Below are 20594 nucleotides of genomic sequence, written 5' to 3'. Positions count from 1 at the left end.
ATCGGCCAATCGGAAGAAAGAAATCTTTTTTCTTTCATTCCGATTGGTCGATCGAATTTTTCCCGCCGAAAAAACTGTACACAAATGTCACTTGTATTCCCTAGAATATAGTGGGAAATTCATATCGATGCGCACGCATATTCGTACCGATGCGTGTAATCATAGGGGAAGTCGGTGGGAACGCAAAATTGGGTTGTGTGCAATTCGCGGAGCGCTTTCGCGAGCGAAACCGGACGTCCGAGGGGGGCGACGAGAATGGAATTATCGTGCGGCGACAATGAACCGCGTTACAAGTCGCGGCCGCGAACCTGTAATTTCCTGTAATTTCCTAGGTTTGTCAACCGTAGCGCGGAGAACAAGATCGGCCGGCGCGATTCCGAAGCGTCTTGTTCTCTGACGATCGTTTTCGGATAAACGGTCGTCTTTCCGCGGACAGCTCTCCTCTTCCCGGCAAGAAACGGAGAATCGTCGCGAGGCGATCGCGGGTCGTTTGGCGAGCTGCTCGCGCCGACGATGAGTCAGATGAACGGGCGGACGAGTCGCGCTATCAGCCGTACGAGCGGCCCCGTCAGCTGATCGTTATTAAACAACGAGATGTGAGGTAGCGCGAGCTGATTCTTCTCTAGTCGAGCGTACGCATCACGATTTCGATTATTCGCGGCCTGATTCCTCCGCATGCATTAAGTGACTTGAGTGTGACTGGCGCGCCGAGTGTAAGAGCAGGGGCACTGGCCGGTTATAGTTAAAATTTACATGGCAACATGGGGAACAAGAATAGCTGCTGCGTATACTCCAGTCCACAAGTCGGACGCAAGGAGATCGGGCCCGAGAGTGCCACGCGCAATCTGGAGGAACACTTGCCGGAGGGCGGGATCAGCGTTAATAATTTGCAACATATCAGTGAACGTGAGCCGGAAGACTGGGACTCCGATCCGTCATTGCATCCGTGCGCGGGAACTATTTTTATGGAACGTTCGAAACAGGCTATAGAAAGTGGGTATTCTGGGCAATTGCGAGAAGCAGAAATTCAATTGGAATAAAACGAACGCGTTGCTAACTCCCTTAATCGTTTCTTCTCTTTTTTTTCCTTTTTTCTCTTTAGACGGCATGGTGAGAAAAAAGAGTCAACATCAGATAGCGGATACAAGGCCTTTGAAGAAGAGTAGTAGCTGCAGTACAATATATCTAGACGACAGCACAGTTTCACAACCTAATTTGAAAAATACCGTCAAATGCGTTGCCTTAGCTGTTTATTACCATATTAAGAATAGAACTTCACAGCGACAAATTGATATATTTGATGAAAAGTTACACCCATTGACGGTAATTTAAAAAGAGATTCAATATATATATATAATATATATATTATAGAAAACCTAGAAATTGCCAATTCATTTATATTTTTTTATTTATTTATTGCATATTTAAATTATAGTAAAACTTTTTCTATAGCGATACATTCTGAAATAGTTCACTCGAAAATTTATATATATAAATCTTTTAGAGAGATGGTGTTGCAGAGGATTATGACAAACACAATCCAGAACACAAACAAATATATAAATTTATAAGGACTCTGTTTAACGCCGCTCAGCTCACAGCTGAATGTGCCATCATAACACTGGTTTATCTCGAACGCCTACTTACTTATGCAGAGATTGATATAACGCCAGCTAATTGGAAACGAATAGTGCTAGGTGCTATTTTATTAGCGTCTAAAGTTTGGGACGATCAGGCAGTATGGAATGTAGATTATTGTCAAATACTGAAAGATATCACAGTGGAAGATATGTAAGTTTTATTTTTAATTATATTATTTACATTATTATACATTTGTTTTATATCTTACAAAGATAAAAAAAGAGTTGAAATGATGAAAATACGAAAATAATTATTAGTCATTGTCTTAATTGAATTGAATTATTCTACATTTTTTATCTAGGAACGAATTAGAAAGACAATTTCTGGAGATGCTGCAATTCAATATAAATGTTCCTTCAAGTGTATATGCCAAATATTATTTTGATCTTCGTACACTTGCAGAAGCGAACGAATTAACATTCCCTAGCGAACCTCTTAGTAAGGAAAAGGCGCAGAAGTTAGAAGCTATGTCCAGAGTTTACGAAGATAAGGTTACAGCCGAGGCTCTACGTACTGGTATTAAGAAATGGTCCAGTTTAGACAATGTATGCATAGGTGGACCTAGACGTAGCATTGCTATTTTATCTTAAATATAATAAACAAATATACATGTGAATATCTCAACATAAACACATGATTAATGTTCAGATTTTAAAGGTATGTGAAATTTTTTTTTTTTTAGCAATATATATATATATTATATTATCGATCAATTTTATCAATATAAAAAAATGTTGTTTGGATTGTTTGGATCACATTTCTATTTAATTATTGTGAAAAATGTTTGATGTATTATATACATCTTTAAATTGCTTTTATATTCAAATTAGATTATATTTAAATATTGTATGTTTCATAAACATCACTAAGTTGTATCATAATGAAAAATTTTTCGCTGCAAATTTCATTTGCAATCACAAACTTAAATTTAATTATTGCAGTGTCTCCTAGTTATAAGACTGTCGTTCAGGATCGGCCATTAACTTAAATGGAGTGCGGATCTTTTATATCTTCCAGGAAATTATTTTATAAATCTTGCTAAATCAACAGCTCGTGAAGCTCTGGAAGAGTAAGTGAGATAAAACGATATTTCACAGTGTCGGCTATTTTATCTTCCGACATCGGATATGATTCGATTACGCTCGAGAAAGAGGAGTAATTGCAATCTTACGAAAATCGGTCTTATAACCGGAAGATGCTCTTTGTATATATGTACTCTAAAATTTAGATATCTCTCAATTCCTTGTAACTTCCAATGCATTATTCTTATTATCTATACATTCGAGAATCGAAAGACATTTCAATAGAAAACAAATTTCATATTTATTGGCCTTTTTTTGTTCTTAATTTCTGATCGCTTCGATTAATCGCGTTATACTGCTGATTATAAAAAAATGAATTATTATGATCTTGTTTGTCATATATTGATGAATATATTTGCTTATGCAAAGATTTTACTGTCTGGGACCTTGTAATGTGGATATAATAAATCTTAAAGCGAGAATGAAGCACATTAACGAAGCAAACGGTGAGAGAAGAAAAGTTGTTTTATATATATATATATAGTCGTAGCATTATCTATACTGTCCTTATATAGGAGAGAAAATAACTTGTGATATATATTAGTCAACTATTCATTATCCAAAGCATTTTATATTGACTGAAGTTAATAAGAATCAAATTTACGGCTAACTTACTAGTAACATTTTAAAAAGCGAAAATATACAGCATGCTTCACGCTAAAATTATCGATATTCGTTCAAAATATACTAATTAAAAATTTGCAAGTCAAAGCAAAATAATGCATACTATCTTGGTATATTCAAATTATTTCTAAGCATGTATCTTTTTTATTTTTCTATCTATCTCGCTGTTCTCTACATCAAAAAATTATCGTATGAAATTATCATAGAATTGAAAAATAAAAATTATATTCCTTTTTATGTATAACATAATACACACCTACATCTCTATAATATAAATATACCGTTTATGTTTTCATTACTTTAATTTCAGAGAGTAATTTTAGAATTCCCTTCTTTTTCATCGTGAAATATTATATAACAATATTATATAATAGTTAGTTTATGTAAAAATTTTTTACTCTTGATTAATTTGAATCATCAAGTTTTACATATGGAGACTTGTATATTTTGAATAATATAGTACATATATACATAAGAACACCATTTATACATATATAATTTACACATGTAATAATAAGTATATAATAGCATAAATATTTTAGCAAATCAGCCTTTATAACTTATTAGGAGTGAAAAGCACGATAAATTAGTCTGAATCATTGCTTTTGTATGGCGCTACTTCCATTTACAAGAATTTACAATTTTAGATAAAACGCGAGATAAGCTACGATATCAGGGTTATATCTTTATTTTCATAAGAATATGTTCAGTCAATTAATAATAATTGAATTTGATTTATGTAATTATATAGTCTATATTCTAAATTATTAGAAAAGAAGTTAACTTGATATCAAGTCCTTTTTTTATTTGGTTTTATTTTTTTCCTAGTACATATATATTGCATCTTTTTAATATTCTTTATGTGAATGTGTCTCTATCTATCTATCTATCTATCTATCTATATATATATATGCAGAGACGTTTGTTACATAATTATTTTCATTAATATTATTTAAAAAATCATAAAGTGATGATACTCCTATGGCCATAACATTAATGTGAAAGATTTAAACCTGATAGCTATGTATGAAATATTCGTTTCGTGAAGCACTCGAGTAAATTTTCTAAAAATCGTCCAGAAATACACACGCTCACTAGAAAAATAAAAAGAGAAAAAAGATACAGATTTTCTATCATCTTATGCTACATGACCAAGGTCAAATTGAGATACCATTAATGTAATTGTGTATCATACGCCACTAATTGACTTGTGTATAATTTAATATTTTGTACCTATACCGATTAGAACTCTTTAATATAAGATAGTCTTATATTGTAACACGACTGGTTATGTCTATAAGGATTAAAGTATAATCTCTGAAGTTCCGTTGGATTTTCAGAATACCGTTGCGGAGAAGAGCAATTACGATTTATTATTATTTTTATATTTTATTACACGAAAGTCGGGGAATATTGTAATGGTTGAATTTATAATTATAGAGAGAGATTGTAGTAGAGCGACTGTAAAGTCCAATCGATGTGCGCGATCGAGAGGAAACGAAATAACAGCGTACATTCTTAGCTTTTAATAGCATATTGTATAGTATACCGGATGGTAAGCGGTAGTATAACATATCTGCAATTTCTGTCCAGAGATTACAATGTTTTATTTTGCTGTCAGATTTATATAAAAATATATTTTTACCGCATTACAGAATACAAGATAGCATACATACGTATTGCGCTACGTATGCTGCAAATAAATATTAATGCAGCTTGTAATACACTGTGCGATGCCAAAATGTTGTTAAAATTATATTGTATAGACTATGCACACACATATACATAAATGTATACTGCACCGCGAGATTTTCATTCGCTTTACGCTGATTTTCCGACAAAACTAAATCTTTATAAATTTTCACGTGCATGACTATTTTTATAAATAGAGATTCATTAATAAAGACAATCCTCGAGTCTTATTGCGTCCTGTAAATAAATTGCCGAATTCGTGTAAGGTTCATATATCATATATAAATCGTGTGTATTATAAGCCGAACCACTCTTTGTTAGTAGTTACTTAAAGTATAATGTAGCAAATATTTAGTATTTATACTTGAAGGCAATAGGATCCTTTAAAGGATCGCCTTTAAGTCTTCCAGCTTAGCGTCCGTATAGAATCCTACAGTTTTTTAAACCATGTGTAATAAATATTACGTTAACATATTATGATCGATGCTTTTATAACATGAATTTGCGATAAAGAGCTATATCGATATATTAATAATGTTTTGTATGTATACGTATCTAAAATTTTTATTTTATAAATTATTTTATTGTCCGATTACACAGAAGGACAAGTATTGTAAGGCTGTTAAAATTTATATTTCTGTCGTATTTTTCGCTTTCAATTAAAAACGAACAAAAATTTTTTACATTTTGCTGGATGCAAAAATTGCTTTCACTGAAGCACATAGCGTTTTAATGCAATTGTTGTATGCAAAATGTGCATCTCCCTCTTGGATATGTAAGATATAAATTATTCATTCTCTTTAATATCTATTTTTAATGTATAAATATATGTATCTTTTATACGAAATATAACGCGATTGTGTGAAAGCGTAGAAAAGCGAAAAGTATGCGCATACGTATGGCAGTGAGATACATAAAACGTGAACTTTTTGCAAAGAAATTATTATTATTATTAATAACAATTATACACACAGAAATACAATTATAAGTTATTCAGCTATGTATACAATGATTGTATATTGAAACGATGATTGTATACAAAAATGGAGCCATTTTCGTCTCTCTCTTTCTCTCTCTCTCTCTAAAAACCGCCAAATTTTTAAAAAAAGAAAAACGATTTCCTAAAAAAAAAAAATAAAATAAAATAAAATTGTGCCTGAAGTCATTTACTTAATTAACATGTATGTACATTTGCATTCTATGCCAAAATTTTTAACATGTATGTATGAAACGAATATACACGAAATTTTAATAAACACCTCATCTCAGTACAGAAATAAAGTGGACAAACATGTTACCTTTATTTCAAAATTAAGTTTGTAAAGTATATATTTTTCTATCGATATTAATAATTAATTGTTTATAAAAGTTGATATTGATGATTTACAAAAATTTATCAGAATAAAAACATTGCAATGAGATTTGTATGGCACGACAAATTTCTCTATTTTTTTATGGTCAAGAACAATGAAAGCAGCAAAATGCATTTCAAATGATTTATTCGACGGCATTAGCGCGCGTTTGACGATCAGTAGATATATCTTGATTCTCTCTTAGGGTGTCTCATTTTAAAGTTTTCACTAGAATATCTCTTCAGGAAAGCAGGACAAAATGTTTCAGACAAAAATTGTAGGATTTTATAAGTTCTATTGAATGGTCGTATCCGTTTGATCCTGAGTGGAGGGATCAGGATCATATGGAGTTCAATTTTGTTTTCTAAAATGGGACTCCCTAGTTTTCATTGCATATTTTTATAGCTTATCTCGAGATTTTTTCAAAACACTATAATAAAGTATTTTTTTGTTAAATACTTTTCGAATTATGAGGCTTGAAATAATTTTTTAATTTTACATAAACCATAAAATATCTAGTAAAATATTCATTTCACCATAAAATATCTAGTAAAATATTCATTTTTCAATTACCTTACCTCAATACTTTTATGCAAATAATGTGAGGAATCAATTGGTGTAAAGAAAACACATAGTTGTTTTTAAGAAAAAATATATAATTGTTAATTGCAAATTACTTATTTTTTCTTAAAATCAACTATGTATTTTCTTTACATCAATTGATTCCTCACATTATTTACATAAAAGTATTGAGGTAAGGTAAAATGAATTGAAAAATGAATATTTTACTAGATATTTTATGGTTTATTTAAAATTAAAAAATTATTTCAAGCCTCATAATTCGAAAAGTAGTACTTAACAAAAAAATACTTTATTATAGTGTTTTGAAAAATCTCGAGATAAGCTATAAGAATATGCAATGAAAACTAGGGAGTTCCATTTAAGAAAACAAAGTTGAACTCCATATAATCTTAATCCCTCTACTCAAGGTCAAACGGATATGACCATTTAATAGAACTTATAAAATCCTACAACTTTTATCTGAAACATTTTTTCTTAAAATGTTTTTCTGAAGAGATATTCTAGTGGAAACTTTAAAATGGATCACCTTGTATATATATAAATATATATATATATATATATATATATATATATATATATATATATATATATATAATTCACAACTTATAATCAATCCTTTTTTCATATTATAGGATTCAACAGAAGATTTCATAGGAAGATAGATAACTTGTACTGCAAGCCTAACAGAAACAATGGAAAGTCTTTTCAAATTATACATAATAGAAAAACTGCATAAACTATACAATAATACATTAATCAAATATATATTATTATATCTACACATCTTGCATTTTTTATATACTTGTTTTGAATATAAAAAAAACAATTTGTGATAAGGAATTAAATATAAACATTATAGGTCATTTGTAGTCTGATATTTATAATCATTCTACCATCATCAATCTACCAAATTCGATAATCCGATTGATGGTAAAAACGTTGTTATTATCGCTCGTCACGCGTTATATCTATATTCTTTCTTACAATCTACCAAAAAGAAGTTTAGTGTGAACCGCGATACTATATTATGTCTTACGCATATGACACATTTATGGTAAGCATTGTTATAATACGAAGAGGACGTTTACTTTCGTCTCTGTTTACTATGAATGCACACGGAATCACTGTAGAATATTTAACTGTCCGGTACTTGTGGCATAGATCATCCCTTGACCCGGCTGCGGCGCCCACCTAATGCAATTTATATTGATTTGGCCCACGGTTTCCCGGTTACTTGGTAATAATTCCCGAATAACTACCATACTTTTTCTACCACGTTTAATGTCCAGTTCAGTTCTCATTCGTATTCGCCAGTCTTGAATGTGCGACCTGTAACCGCTGGCTGTAACGTTATTGTTGTTTCGTCTCGGGATACCATTTGTAGAAATGTTATCGTCAAGAATATCGTCAGAAGAATCGTATGCAGATTCTACCGAATCAGTCGATAAGACATCCTTCTCATCGTCAGGTTGCTTCTCCTTTAACTTATAGATTAGAGCCATCGGAAACGGCCTGGAGCTATGATTCCTTCCCAAACCTACTAAGACATGTTGTTGCGTTGGTGATATCGAGACAGATACTACCTGGTGATTAATTTTCGTCGAATAAATCCTTTCTCCAAGTGTTTCCCACTGCAGACTATAAATACCTAAATCAAATATAATTTTACTTTTTCATGAAATAATTTTCACAACAATTTTTATTGTTTTTATGCATAATACATGAAAAATTATACAGAAAAAAAATTTTTTAATTTAAATTTTAAAATAAAAAATTTTAAAAAGAGATGCCAAGCGGACTAAATAAATTACGATTCTTTTAACACAAAAGTGGCTCGGAAACGACTTATTTCCAGACCTATGCTTTTTTTCTTTCTTTTTGGGTCTCGAATCACTATCCGAAATTTCTCGCGACGATTTTCCGGGCACTCTGTGTATATATATGTGTGTGTATGTATGTATGTGTGTGTGTGTGTGTGTGTGTGTGTATAATATAGAAATATTAAATAAAGACTTGATTATTCTTATCTTTGATATTATATAATTTGTGTATTAATTCAAATTATATATAAATTTAAAATTAAAAAATAATCTTTTTTTAAGTAAAATTGAGTTTCCCAATTCCATCGCTAAAACTTAATCAATATATATTTACCTAACATGGTAGTCACATTACGATGACCCGATTGCAAAAGAGACATTAACAACTTCCCATCTGCAGATATATCGATAAAGGCATCGTTCTGAATTTTACACTCGCGCACCACAACGTTTTTGTCAGCTGAAAATCATATCAGCTCAATGACATATAATGATATACAGAAAACGTGTAATAATTTATATTTTCGATGTTATTTTACTCACGGTCTGTAATATCAGGTATATCACCATTAGAAAAGTCCCAGGCTTGTACTCGATAACTGGGTGCTTCCAATGGATTGAATGGTGCATGTTCTAAGAAGTAATTTGTGCATATAATCACACATGTTTTACATTATATATACATTATATATAATTTAAAAATGCTTTTTATAGTTTTTAGATTATGCTATAAAGATGATCCCCCTAATTGATAGTGATTTTATGTGAATAATATGAGATACCAAAAAAACATAGAATACAATTTCTTTTTATATGAACTTTTGTTTTTAAGAAAATTACTTTTGAAAATCGGATAATGAATACCTTTCATTATTTTGAAATTTGCATGACTTGCATTAACAGAAAAATTGTTCGGTGTTAGCTTCAAAGTATATGATTAAAAAACTCATTATCTTAAGAAATAACGGAAAATATTTTAAATTTGTTGCAAACAACATTATTTGTGTATCATAAAAAAATGCTATTTTTGGCATTAAATATTTTTAATTCCTTAATAAAGAATATTATATTTCTATTCACTTATTTTGACAAAGCTATGAAATGGATAGATTATTCTGTGGTATCGATGTCAAAGTTACGAGCTTAAAATAGAGAAAAATTATTTTTAATTTTCTGATTTTTTTTTAATTCCACACAAACATTTAATTAGTTAAAAATAAATTTTTATATAAGAAAATATTATTCTTTGTTCTATTTTTCTAATTTTGTTTCTATTTCCTTACATGTCATTATCTTCTTTCTAACTGTATCAATAAGGAATTATTTTATATATCGACATGTGGTACTATACTTCGGTGAAAAAAATGGAGTAAGTTACCAATGTCCAAATATTCGTTATCATTTCCAGGATCTTGTCCTCCCTCTGCTTCTCCTCCTCCTCCTCCTCCTTCTCCATTAGTTCCATTTTCGCCATTCCTACCACTATTATTATTACCACCAGGATTGACATTAGCACTTTCTCCAACCCGTGATTCTCCATTAGCCGCGAGTTCGGAATAACGAGGTATAAAAAGAGGTCCAAATCGATTGCGCCAAAACGCCAATACCTAAGAGATTTAATAGTTAATAAATAATAATATGTAGAAAAGAATCTTACTTTTTTTCACAATGAAATGTTCATCAATTCAAAGATAATTAAGATACAAAATGATTTATAAGACTAAACATATTTTCTAAAATACATTATATATTTATATATTATAAATTAAAAATATGAACTTAATGTTAAATAATCATCGATATGAATAATCCTATTAAAATCATATAAATGTATACATATAAATGCATAAAACCAGAATTTAATATACTGTACTCTATTTCTGTTATTGTTCGACAGTCCAGCCCAGCCTGGTCCAGATTGTACCGTCGATTCGTTTGTCCGATCGTTGTTTCTATTGTCGGTATTGTTGTGGTGACAATTATTGATTAGGTATGGAGGAAGTATATGCGACAAGGTCGGTGGTGTGTTATGTCTTCTTCGAGGATTACTGGGCAACAAATTGTCGAAATCATTCACGGGCACGCTGTTCACTTGCAATTCGGGTACGTTGAATTCTCGTCGAAGAGATGCGCCCTCTCTACCATGAAGAAATAAGCGATTGTCAGACGCGATCAGAAAATTCGCATTGGAATTATCGTATCTATGCAAAGAACGCTCGAATGATGACGAATTCGCATCTCGCGCATATTGACGGGACCATCGAGACCATCTCTGATGCGGCGATCTGATGCTGCTTTGTTCATCTCCCGATGAGGAAACGTAGCTTCTCCAACTTTCGTTGGTAAGACTAGTATTCCTTTCTTGAGAGTTTCTCGATTCATCGGCGCGTCTTCTCATCGCCGGTTCGGATACCGTAGCATTTCTGTAATTCCGTCGATAGCTGTCGTTCAAGTTTCGTGATTCGCGCGAATTATGTGCAGTATCGATCGTTCGATTTTCAATTCCCGTTCTGACCTCGTCGTTGTCGATTGAACTGCTACTCTGGATTCTTTCCACAATACTTTGCACCTCTGCTGACAGAGCATGCTCGGAGATCGAATGCCGATTATCTTCGCTTTGAGCGTTATCGTCATAATTGCTATCATCGCCATTGCTACTAGGTGCAGCTATTACCGGATCACTTTGATTCTCGGATGAATTATTATTACTGCTTTCTATTCTCTGGCGAAACAGTTGCTTCAATTGTTGCGCCATATGAGAGAAACGTCTATTTCTGTTTATCGAGAAAAGATCCTCTACGGATTCCACTCTAGATGTGCTTGGCATATTGCGAATGTTAGAAATCCATTCTCTATCCGCGTTTCGTCTTAATGTGTTATCATTCCCGCGATTATTTTCCGTCTGTAGACTACTATCGACGCTGTTATTACGTGTTCCCTCGTTCTGATTGTCTACCGATAAATCGGTAGTGAAAGATCTATATTGACTAGATTCCAGTTCACGTCTTGTTATCACTAATTGTGCTAGCAATAAATCTGTTAATTCTAGCGCCAGATGTAACAGCACATACAATTCTACAAAAAATAAAGATACCGAAATGTAGAATGTTTTCAATATGAAATCTCATATTTTCGAGAAATACGAATTTAAGCTTATTTAAGCTCAAAAATATAGCGAAGAATAATCGAAATTTAACTACATATGAAGATTTATAACTACTTATGATATTACTTTTTATAATTATGTATGAAAACATTTTATCCTACTTATTCTATTTAATTTTTTAAATTAATTTTTTTTATGTAGAATTATTATTTTTTAAATTGCAATGCTAACAACCTATAATGTTTTATATATAACTATATAATTTTATAATACACATTCAACTTACTATACATTTGTTCATAGAGAACATTATTTTGAGAACCATTTCCTGATCTTGTCACTTCAAAGAATTGAATCAGAGATCTCACCATCAAGCCAAGAACTTGTCTGAAACATTTATTCACATTAATATATGTTGATCATTCATGGTTCTTTCATATATATATTTAGTTCGATATGTAATGTTACTTTACAATACTAATATATATAAAATTTACAATATTTTATATATAAAATTATTATACATAAATACAAAAAGTATAATGTGATTGAATTAATGTGTCATTTTTTACCTAGCTCTCAATCTTGTAGCTTCACGAATCTCTTCCATTTCTCGATTGTCATTATCTCTGCTAGATTCTGATCGACGATTATCACCGTCCGATCCTCTATTAGTGTTGCTGTTGCAAGCTAAATCTCTCTGCTGTCGGACTAATGTTTCTAGTCGTAAGATCATCTTTTGTAAATACTCAGACGTGTTCGAGCTTTGCATTCTATCTATATCCGCATCTAAACCGTCGTTGTTATTGTTATTATTCTGGGATGTATTTCTGCGTAAATTCCATGGTCTTCTAACATGCTTGCAATGGCGAAACGGATTATTGGATTGAACTCTAAGATTTGGTCTTCTACGGCGATGACACAAAGATAATAGTTTTAAATGTCTGAAAAACAAAATACATCATTAAACGAAATTGTTTATAGAAGTTGGTTTAGAGAAACAATATATAGTGTGTTTGCTTTTGTGTTTCTACTAGCTTACTTCTAAAAATGTAATTGTTTTAATATTTTTAATATTTTAAAACCAAATACGCTACATATTTCTTTACTCTTATATATCAATATTTCTTCAGATGCACCTGACATATCTCTCTCGTCTATTACAGTTATTAGCAGATGAATCGAGTTCCGATGATACAAAAGTTCGCCACTCGGTCGCTTCACTTTGGTTCGTCGAACCTTGCATAAGGGAATTGGCGTTTATATTATCATCGTTATTATTATTATTATTATTATTGTTGTTAGTAATTGCGTCGCCCATTGTAGTGTAATTAACATTCGTGTCTGATACTTGGGTTGACCTGCTGGAGTTGGCGCGATCGATACTATTGACAAAACTTGAAATACTGGGTAATGGTTCTATTGTTGTCGTTATCGCAGTAACGGCCGGTAAATTCGAGTTAGCTCCGATATTCGATACAACACTGGATATACTCGGTAATTGCACGTCGCCGTTGGATGTTAAATTGGCATATGTATGATCGTCATTTTTCGCTCGCGATGCAACATCAGTAACGGGACAATTTTGATTGCGTGACGTCCCGAACAACCCATCCAGCAGCTCGTCCAATTTGAGACGCTGCATCCGTCGTAATTCGATATCACTCGGCAATAAATTCGAGAGACTTATATTCGTGCTCTCCTCGATGTTACAATTATTAGATGGCGTAGGGTCATTTTCGCAATTTCCATCGATATCGGTTATTCCCCTCGAAGTTGACGGTTGATTTTGATCTATATACGATCTCGCATCGCGATCATTCTCGCTGTTCTCTCTCTGATAATTCTCTAAAAGAGCTTTCTTAAAATTCTTCGCCGATTCATTCGATGAACCCGCAGCAGATGTTGATGGACCAGGATTTTCTCTTTGCGCCTCCGTTTGATCACTGTTCTGCCTTTCTATACGTACTGTCACGTGTAACGATCGTATTTGTCGTTGCAGATCTTCCCACATTTTACGTACTTGACATAACTGAACTATTTCTACGCGTGCTCTGTAATGAAAGTGAGAAAAATTGTTATCTTCGTTTAAAGATCAATAACAAGAGCAATGAAAAATATTTCATAATTGTACTTTCAAATGTAATTATTTTTTTAAATACTATTTATTAGTTAATATATTTCACGAGAATAATTCTAATCCATTTTATCTTTCGTATTTATTCTAATTAATGAGTAAAAACTTCTCTTTCTAAAAAAAAAGTTACACAATGATTCTTCTAAAAATTGCATTTTAACAATTATAATATTTTTTATTGATATCATATCAAAATTAACGAAAAATCTGACTGAAAAACATTTCAGATAACTGTTGTTTATCTTTAAAATGTTAATTTGCAAATTTTCGCTTAAAAGGCACACTCCGATTTCAAACATTGACGAAGTAAATTCTGGACAATAAGAATTGTACTTTTATGAACTTACCGGCACAAACGATGCATGTTGTCGATATGACGACTAAGCAATTGAATCCCTTGCCGAACTCCTAGTGAACTTTCTCTCGGGTCTATTATATTATCGTCACCGAGTATTACTTGATCTATATCGTTAGAATCAAGAATTGCGTCCTCTATATTTTGTTGATCCTGGTTTTCCCGTTGTTGTTGTCTATCGATTACCGTTGATCGAACGCTCTCGCGATCAGTTGGATCAGCGATTTCTGCTGCAACAATATCGTTAACGCTTTCCGTTAATTCTATTGTATCTGCTATGCCTAAATTAGACATTTGCGAGTGAGCACTGTTAGAACCGCTGCCGGAAGGTATTTGATTTTGTGCTATTCTTCGTAATTGGTTTTCTCGTAAACTTCTAAACGGGAACAACGGCGGTTGTTCATAGCGAATAGGATTTGCCGATACAGGCGATAACAGGTGATTTCTTTGATCTCTATGTCTATCGTTGAAACTTTGATCCCCATTTCCTGATAGAGATCTCGATTGAGTTCGCTCGTTTGGTAAATCGTTGGTGTATTCTGAGTTTCTGCTTGAATTATCCAACTGTATCCATCGGCTGGTCCATCGACGAGAGTTTGAGTTACTATTGGAATTTGTATCATCCAAATTTGAGTCTGAATTACTGTTCTCTTCAAGGAGCCAATATCCATTTTCTGAATCATCCAAAGATACTTGTTGTCCAGTATTGTTGTTTTCTACCCGATCCGCGTGTAAATTTCGTTGGAGAGTATCCAACACTCTTCTAAATGAATTTCTAAATATTAAAAATTTCGAATAAATACAAATAAAGGTTTTTTTTTATAAAATATATATATATATATATATATATATATATATATATATATATTAAATAATAAAATAAATATGATTATATATATATATATATATATATATATATATATATATATATATATATGAGATTAAATATAAAAATTTACCCTTGCCTACTACTGAATTCTTGAGACCTCGGCGTTTCTTGTGAATTTTGTGTAATTGATGTTCTATTATTCTGGATATTATTTTCGTTTGATTCGTTATTTAAATTGCCCAGAAAACTGTTACTGTTAGTTTCATCTAATCTAGGAGAATTAGCTGGCGCTTCTCGATTTTGCGAGCTTGCTCGTTGCATGATAGATTTGGGCACATTTGGCTGAAACGCTGAGTGACTTGAAACTGTAAAATTAGACGCACTGTTATGGGATGTCGATGCTTGCGCATAGCCTTCATCGCTCGAAGATGAGCTATCTCCTAAAATAATAAACAAATTTATAATCTACGATATATATAAAAATGTTATTAATTTGTATGTAAAATTAGAGATATGCATATGTAAATCGAAATATTTTGTAAAATCTTGATTATAAATGGAGATTTAAAAAGTCTATTTTCTGAAAAATGTTATCTTTTATCTTCTAAAGAATTTTATTTCTATTAACATAAAAATATTACCAAGATATTCTGGTAACGTTATTAGCTCCAATTTACGCTTTCGTCGTCTCGGCGGTTCATCCTCTGTATTTGTGGCATCGAATCGTCTTCTCATAGCCCTCCCTGTATTTCTTGATGAAGTGCTTTCGCTACCATTCGCTCTTTCGGGCCATATTATGTCGATTTCTTCATTTTCTCTGACATGACTTGTGCTAGGGTATACAATAGATTCGTGTATTCTCGAGGACATCGATGCAGAACTGGTGCTGGGCAATTGTCCGTCGTTTGGCGTAGGTATTCTCAATTCGACATCGTTTAAATTCACCTGCGAAGAATCGGTCGTGACGCGCTGATTTCGCGGCAGAAAATCGTACATCGCGAATTCGTCTCGCAATCGTTCGATCCTAGAACTTGTGTTAGTAAATTGCGCTTCCATATTGTTAAGCGCTTCGATCTCGTCAATGATAGCATCGCGAAGTAATCGAAGACGATAACAGTTGTTAGAATATTCGAATAAAGTTGTCTGCCGTTGTAATCTCTCTCGCAGTTTCTGTAATCGCACCAGGCATGAACTATTATTCTCAGCAGCGGCATTCAAAGCCTCTCTCGAATTACGAAGGATGGTTCCGATATCCTCCTGCTCACAACATTCCATCAATCGCTGGTATCGTTGTAGATGTCTTTCCAGATTCGTATTATTTGCTTGGGCACTGGAATTCAATTCATTTCTTAATCTTCGTATAGATGATTCAGTTGTCGCCGATGATTCGTTTCTATTATTATTAGACTCTTCCAAATTAGAGGATGTTTCTGGCATATCCATGGGATCTGTGCCACGATCGATCTTTAAGTGAAATTAATATATTCTTAATATAAGCTATATTTCAGAAAAAAAAATGTTCACGATTGGAAAATTAGACAATAATACATACATATACATATATATATACACACGTATACATACACACATACACATATACATACAGACATATATATGTATATAGAGCTCACCGTATCTCTATTTCTGGAAATGTCAAAGTAACGTCTTACGAGTCTCACATATTGATCGACGAGACTTTTATAGCATAAATTGATCCTCCTTTCCGGATCTCGAACATTCCTTCCGCGCAATCTTTCATCCACTCCGTTGTTCAACACGTTGTTTAATTGCTCGTATGTGTCCCCAAAGTAAGCGCTTGTTGTGTTAGGTTCTCGATCACGATTCCTCACTGAACTGCTCGGAAAATCGTCGTTGCTGTCGTTTAATGATCTGTTTTCGATATTGTCCACATTCACCGGGTTGCCGGGCGGGCGAAGAGGATTTCTCGTGATATTCGGTGAAGATGTAGCTTCGTTAGTTTGATTCAGTTCTACATCGTAAGGCAGAAAACTATTACGACGAATTTCAATTGTTACAGTACCGGATGGAGTACTTGAAGATTGAGCATTGTTACGAAACGACATAGCGGTTCTAAGTTGTCGTACTAGTTCATGATGTCTGTCGTTGTATCTATGATGGTATGAGGACCATCGTAGCATAGACATTGTACCTTCAGATAGATTACGTCGTCGTGGAAACCGCGCCTCTTCCTGCCGTGTACCATTCCTGAATTGTTGGTGATTGGCGAATCGCGAGAAGTTGGACATTTCGTGACCTCTGCGCATAAACAGATACGCACTGAAAAGATTTCTATTCAAATTTCGTACATTGTCCGATGAATTTAATCGATTTAATTTTGTGTCGTATAATTTGAATACCGGGAAGTTCTATCTGGGATGTGATTATCTGTCGATCCTCTTCCGTATACGGAGCCATGATTCCACAAATGCCAAGGTGAAAGTTCAACATCCGGGAAGCCTTCTCGTGGATATCTAAAATTCCTATTTTTTTGGGGAGAGAAAAATTTATAATATACGCATATAATACAATATTCATTGCTCAGTGAATATAATATTTCAAAATTCAAATTTTTAAATAAAATAAAAAAACATTTTAATAACATAATGTGTGATAACAGACTTATATCTAAAATTTATTTTTATGTGCAATATATACAAAATCATTGTATTCTTACATTAAACTAGTTCTAAGTAATTGTCCCATAGGAGCCCGATCCCATTGTGGTTGAACTTGTGATGTATTTGCAATTCCTGTGATTAGTTTTCTTCCTAAATTGTCAAAAGCTACATATCTGCAATTTTTATAAAACTATCAAATATTAAGTTATATGAAATAATTTAAAATAAATCGAAGAATTTAAAAACACACACAGCATCTATAATAAAAATTGATTTGTAATGTTTCTTATCCATATCAGTATTGTCCAAAGTGATAAGTACACAAAAATATTGACATGATAAATAAATATTACAGATTACAGTTTGCAAATAATTAACAGAAATAAAATGACTTGTATTATTAAAATTAAATTAATTGATGAAACGTACTTTTTATCTATCTATGCAAATGTATGTCTCTTCATCTTTCAATTTTTTTTTCTCACATCACTTACGAAAGAAAAAATAAAAAAAAAACAAATACTTATGTTGTGCTATTCTCACAATCTCGTTTAAGAAATAGATACCTCACTTTTTCCTTCTCAGTCTTTGTAGCAGCTACAGCAAAAGGTTGAGACTTACTCCAGTCCCAGAAATGAATTTCATTGTATGTTGCTATAACTAATAACCTTTCAAATGGATGGAATGCAAGCGAAGCAATAACAGTATGACTATCAGCATTCCAAATTTCACTACTACCCTACATAAACAAATTTATATTACAAATTTTTACATCTTTAGATCTTTAAAATATTACACATCTTTAGATCCACACTTTTATAATTTATTATTGAAACAAATTACATAGTTCAGAGAAAACTGTACTTACACTTAAATCCCACACACGAACCTGACCTCCTAAACAGCCAGATGCTAAGATCTGACTCGAGGATGGATGGAAAGCTATGCACCATGGAGTACGTGGATGTCCAGATAAAATTCTAATGTTCTTTCCCGTTGAAATTTCCGTGATATAAACATTATGATTCCCATGTGTAGATGCCATCATAGTCCTAAAAATTTTATTATCTTATATATAAATATAATTTTTTAATATATATAAATATAATAATATTTCCAACATAAAAAAAAAAAAAAAAAAAACTACCACCTATTATTATGTGCACACTATCCTTTTCTTCTCTTAGCATTACCTTTTGACGAGTCTGATATAGTATATTATTGTATCTTACCCATCAGCACTGAAAACCATCAAAAATGAAGATCTAGGAACACCAGGTAAATTACATTTCTATAAATAAACAGATAATACATAATTAACATTACATCATTATTAAATTAGCTTTCAAAAATTAATACAAAATTACTATTGTTTCTATTCATTGTATCAAACAAGATTTATTGTTGCATTTTGTATATCTATTTTGATTCTCTCTCACAAATTAGAAATATCAATTAAGAGTGAGAAATTAGTAAAATGATATAGTATATATGTATATATAGTCATCATATAAGAATATACCAATTCTTTATGATCTCTTAGCACTAGGTTTGCTTCAGCTATTGGCTCCAATTCACGCGTACTAGTTTTATGCGTTGTGCGTAATCCAAAATCTCTCAGCATTAAATTGCGCAATATATTGCGCGATTTGCCACAATGTAGCAATTCTGGTCTTTTCTTAACTTTTCCCATTTATATAAGATTGTGCTTGCAAGTCCTGAACAAAATACAAAACTGTGCATTATAAGTGCAATCTTGTAGAGGTAGTTAAATCTTTTATTTAGGAAGATATAACAAATAATCTTGATGTATACTCTGCAAACTCATTTAATAACTTTAGAAATATTTTCTATTCTATTTTATTATACTTTTCTGTTTTTTATTTTATTTTATATATATATATATATATATATATATATATATATATATATATATACGCGATTATTAAAATTTTAACATATAATGAAAAAAATGAAAAAACAAAATCAATAATAATGACGGGATTTATTGACACTTTTAATTAACAATACGATCGTCTTGCCAGAGTATCTTGAATTACATATAAAGCTATAAATTTTTAAGGTAGGTTAGGCTCGAAAGTATCCATACTAAACATAATGAAATCTCGACAATGCAATTAGACAAAAAAGATTAACGATTAATTAACTTATATATATTGTATACGAACAACGCGGTATTCGCTAATAAAGTTGATTATGAACTGATTGCATCTGATCGAGATGAACTAATTGCATCTGACCGCTGGAAGCAACGCGTCGCTTGGAAACAACGACGAATAAATTGAGATAAATTCGTGGTCACCGCGAAAGAGTTAATACGTTTGCTGTCTCCATGAAAAAATATCCGTTTACCTGCGAAAGTTATCGTTCTGTTGGAACGACGGACATGGAGGAAAAATGTACTTCACTTCGCGTATACGACGATGTACCTCCGATCGCGTATTTTATCGAAACATCATCTCGTCCTCCATTAGCTTCGTCGAGCTAATACAGGAAACACTGAAATCTGCGAAAGTTGGGAGCTCTGTTTTCGCGACCGATTAAATTCGTCGCGCATCGCCAGATGACGTTTTTGCGTCACGCTAATCTTGCATGATCTTATATATATATATTTATATATACGACAATATATAATAGTTTTTTCCCCTCTTTTTACAAAATTCTCATTCAATTAAAAATACAATTTCTAAAATCATATTTATATTGAATTGAAA

The 20594-nt window shown here is 32.2% G+C and overlaps 2 protein-coding genes across 11 annotated transcripts; one reads left to right on the top strand and one right to left on the bottom strand.

Moving 5' to 3' along the window:
- The first annotated feature begins 158 nt into the window (after nt 1-158).
- Nucleotides 159-6087, top strand: Cycy (cyclin Y). Of its 2 annotated transcripts, none has more exons than XM_083105856.1 (5): nt 159-993; nt 1103-1323; nt 1505-1791; nt 1943-2298; nt 3093-6087. In XM_083105856.1, the coding sequence occupies exons 1-4, from the start codon at nt 762-764 to the stop codon at nt 2229-2231; spliced, it is 1029 nt and encodes a 342-aa protein (XP_082961982.1). In that variant the 5' UTR covers nt 159-761; the 3' UTR covers nt 2232-2298; nt 3093-6087. The 2 variants fall into 2 exon arrangements, with proteins under 2 accessions (XP_082961982.1, XP_082961981.1); XM_083105855.1 differs by having other exon boundaries at nt 2583-6087.
- LOC145975382 (uncharacterized) lies at nt 4143-20441 on the bottom strand. Of its 9 annotated transcripts, none has more exons than XM_083105841.1 (20): nt 20233-20441; nt 19382-19577; nt 19092-19150; nt 18728-18911; nt 18426-18598; nt 17916-18032; nt 17599-17721; nt 16852-17530; nt 15862-16684; nt 15351-15660; nt 14384-15166; nt 13039-13953; nt 12472-12843; nt 12186-12286; nt 10667-11868; nt 10172-10400; nt 9337-9426; nt 9128-9253; nt 8238-8621; nt 4143-8164 (listed from the first exon to the last, which is right to left on the bottom strand). In XM_083105841.1, exons 2-20 carry the CDS (start codon nt 19550-19552, stop codon nt 8136-8138), a joined length of 6870 nt encoding a protein of 2289 aa, XP_082961967.1. In that variant the 5' UTR covers nt 19553-19577; nt 20233-20441; the 3' UTR covers nt 4143-8135. The 9 variants fall into 9 exon arrangements, with proteins under 9 accessions (XP_082961967.1, XP_082961968.1, XP_082961969.1 ...); XM_083105842.1 differs by having other exon boundaries at nt 4143-8621; nt 16852-17210; nt 17391-17530; nt 20233-20439; XM_083105843.1 differs by having other exon boundaries at nt 4143-8621; nt 16852-17210; nt 17391-17518; nt 20233-20439.
- Nucleotides 20442-20594: the final 153 nt, after the last annotated feature.

This window comes from Camponotus vicinus, unplaced genomic scaffold (genome assembly GCF_025532165.1).
Source record: "Camponotus vicinus isolate PSW18456_S1 unplaced genomic scaffold, iyCamVici1.0 SCAF_8, whole genome shotgun sequence".
Taxonomy (NCBI): domain Eukaryota; kingdom Metazoa; phylum Arthropoda; class Insecta; order Hymenoptera; family Formicidae; genus Camponotus; species Camponotus vicinus.
This window is presented reverse-complemented; position numbering and strand designations above follow the sequence as displayed.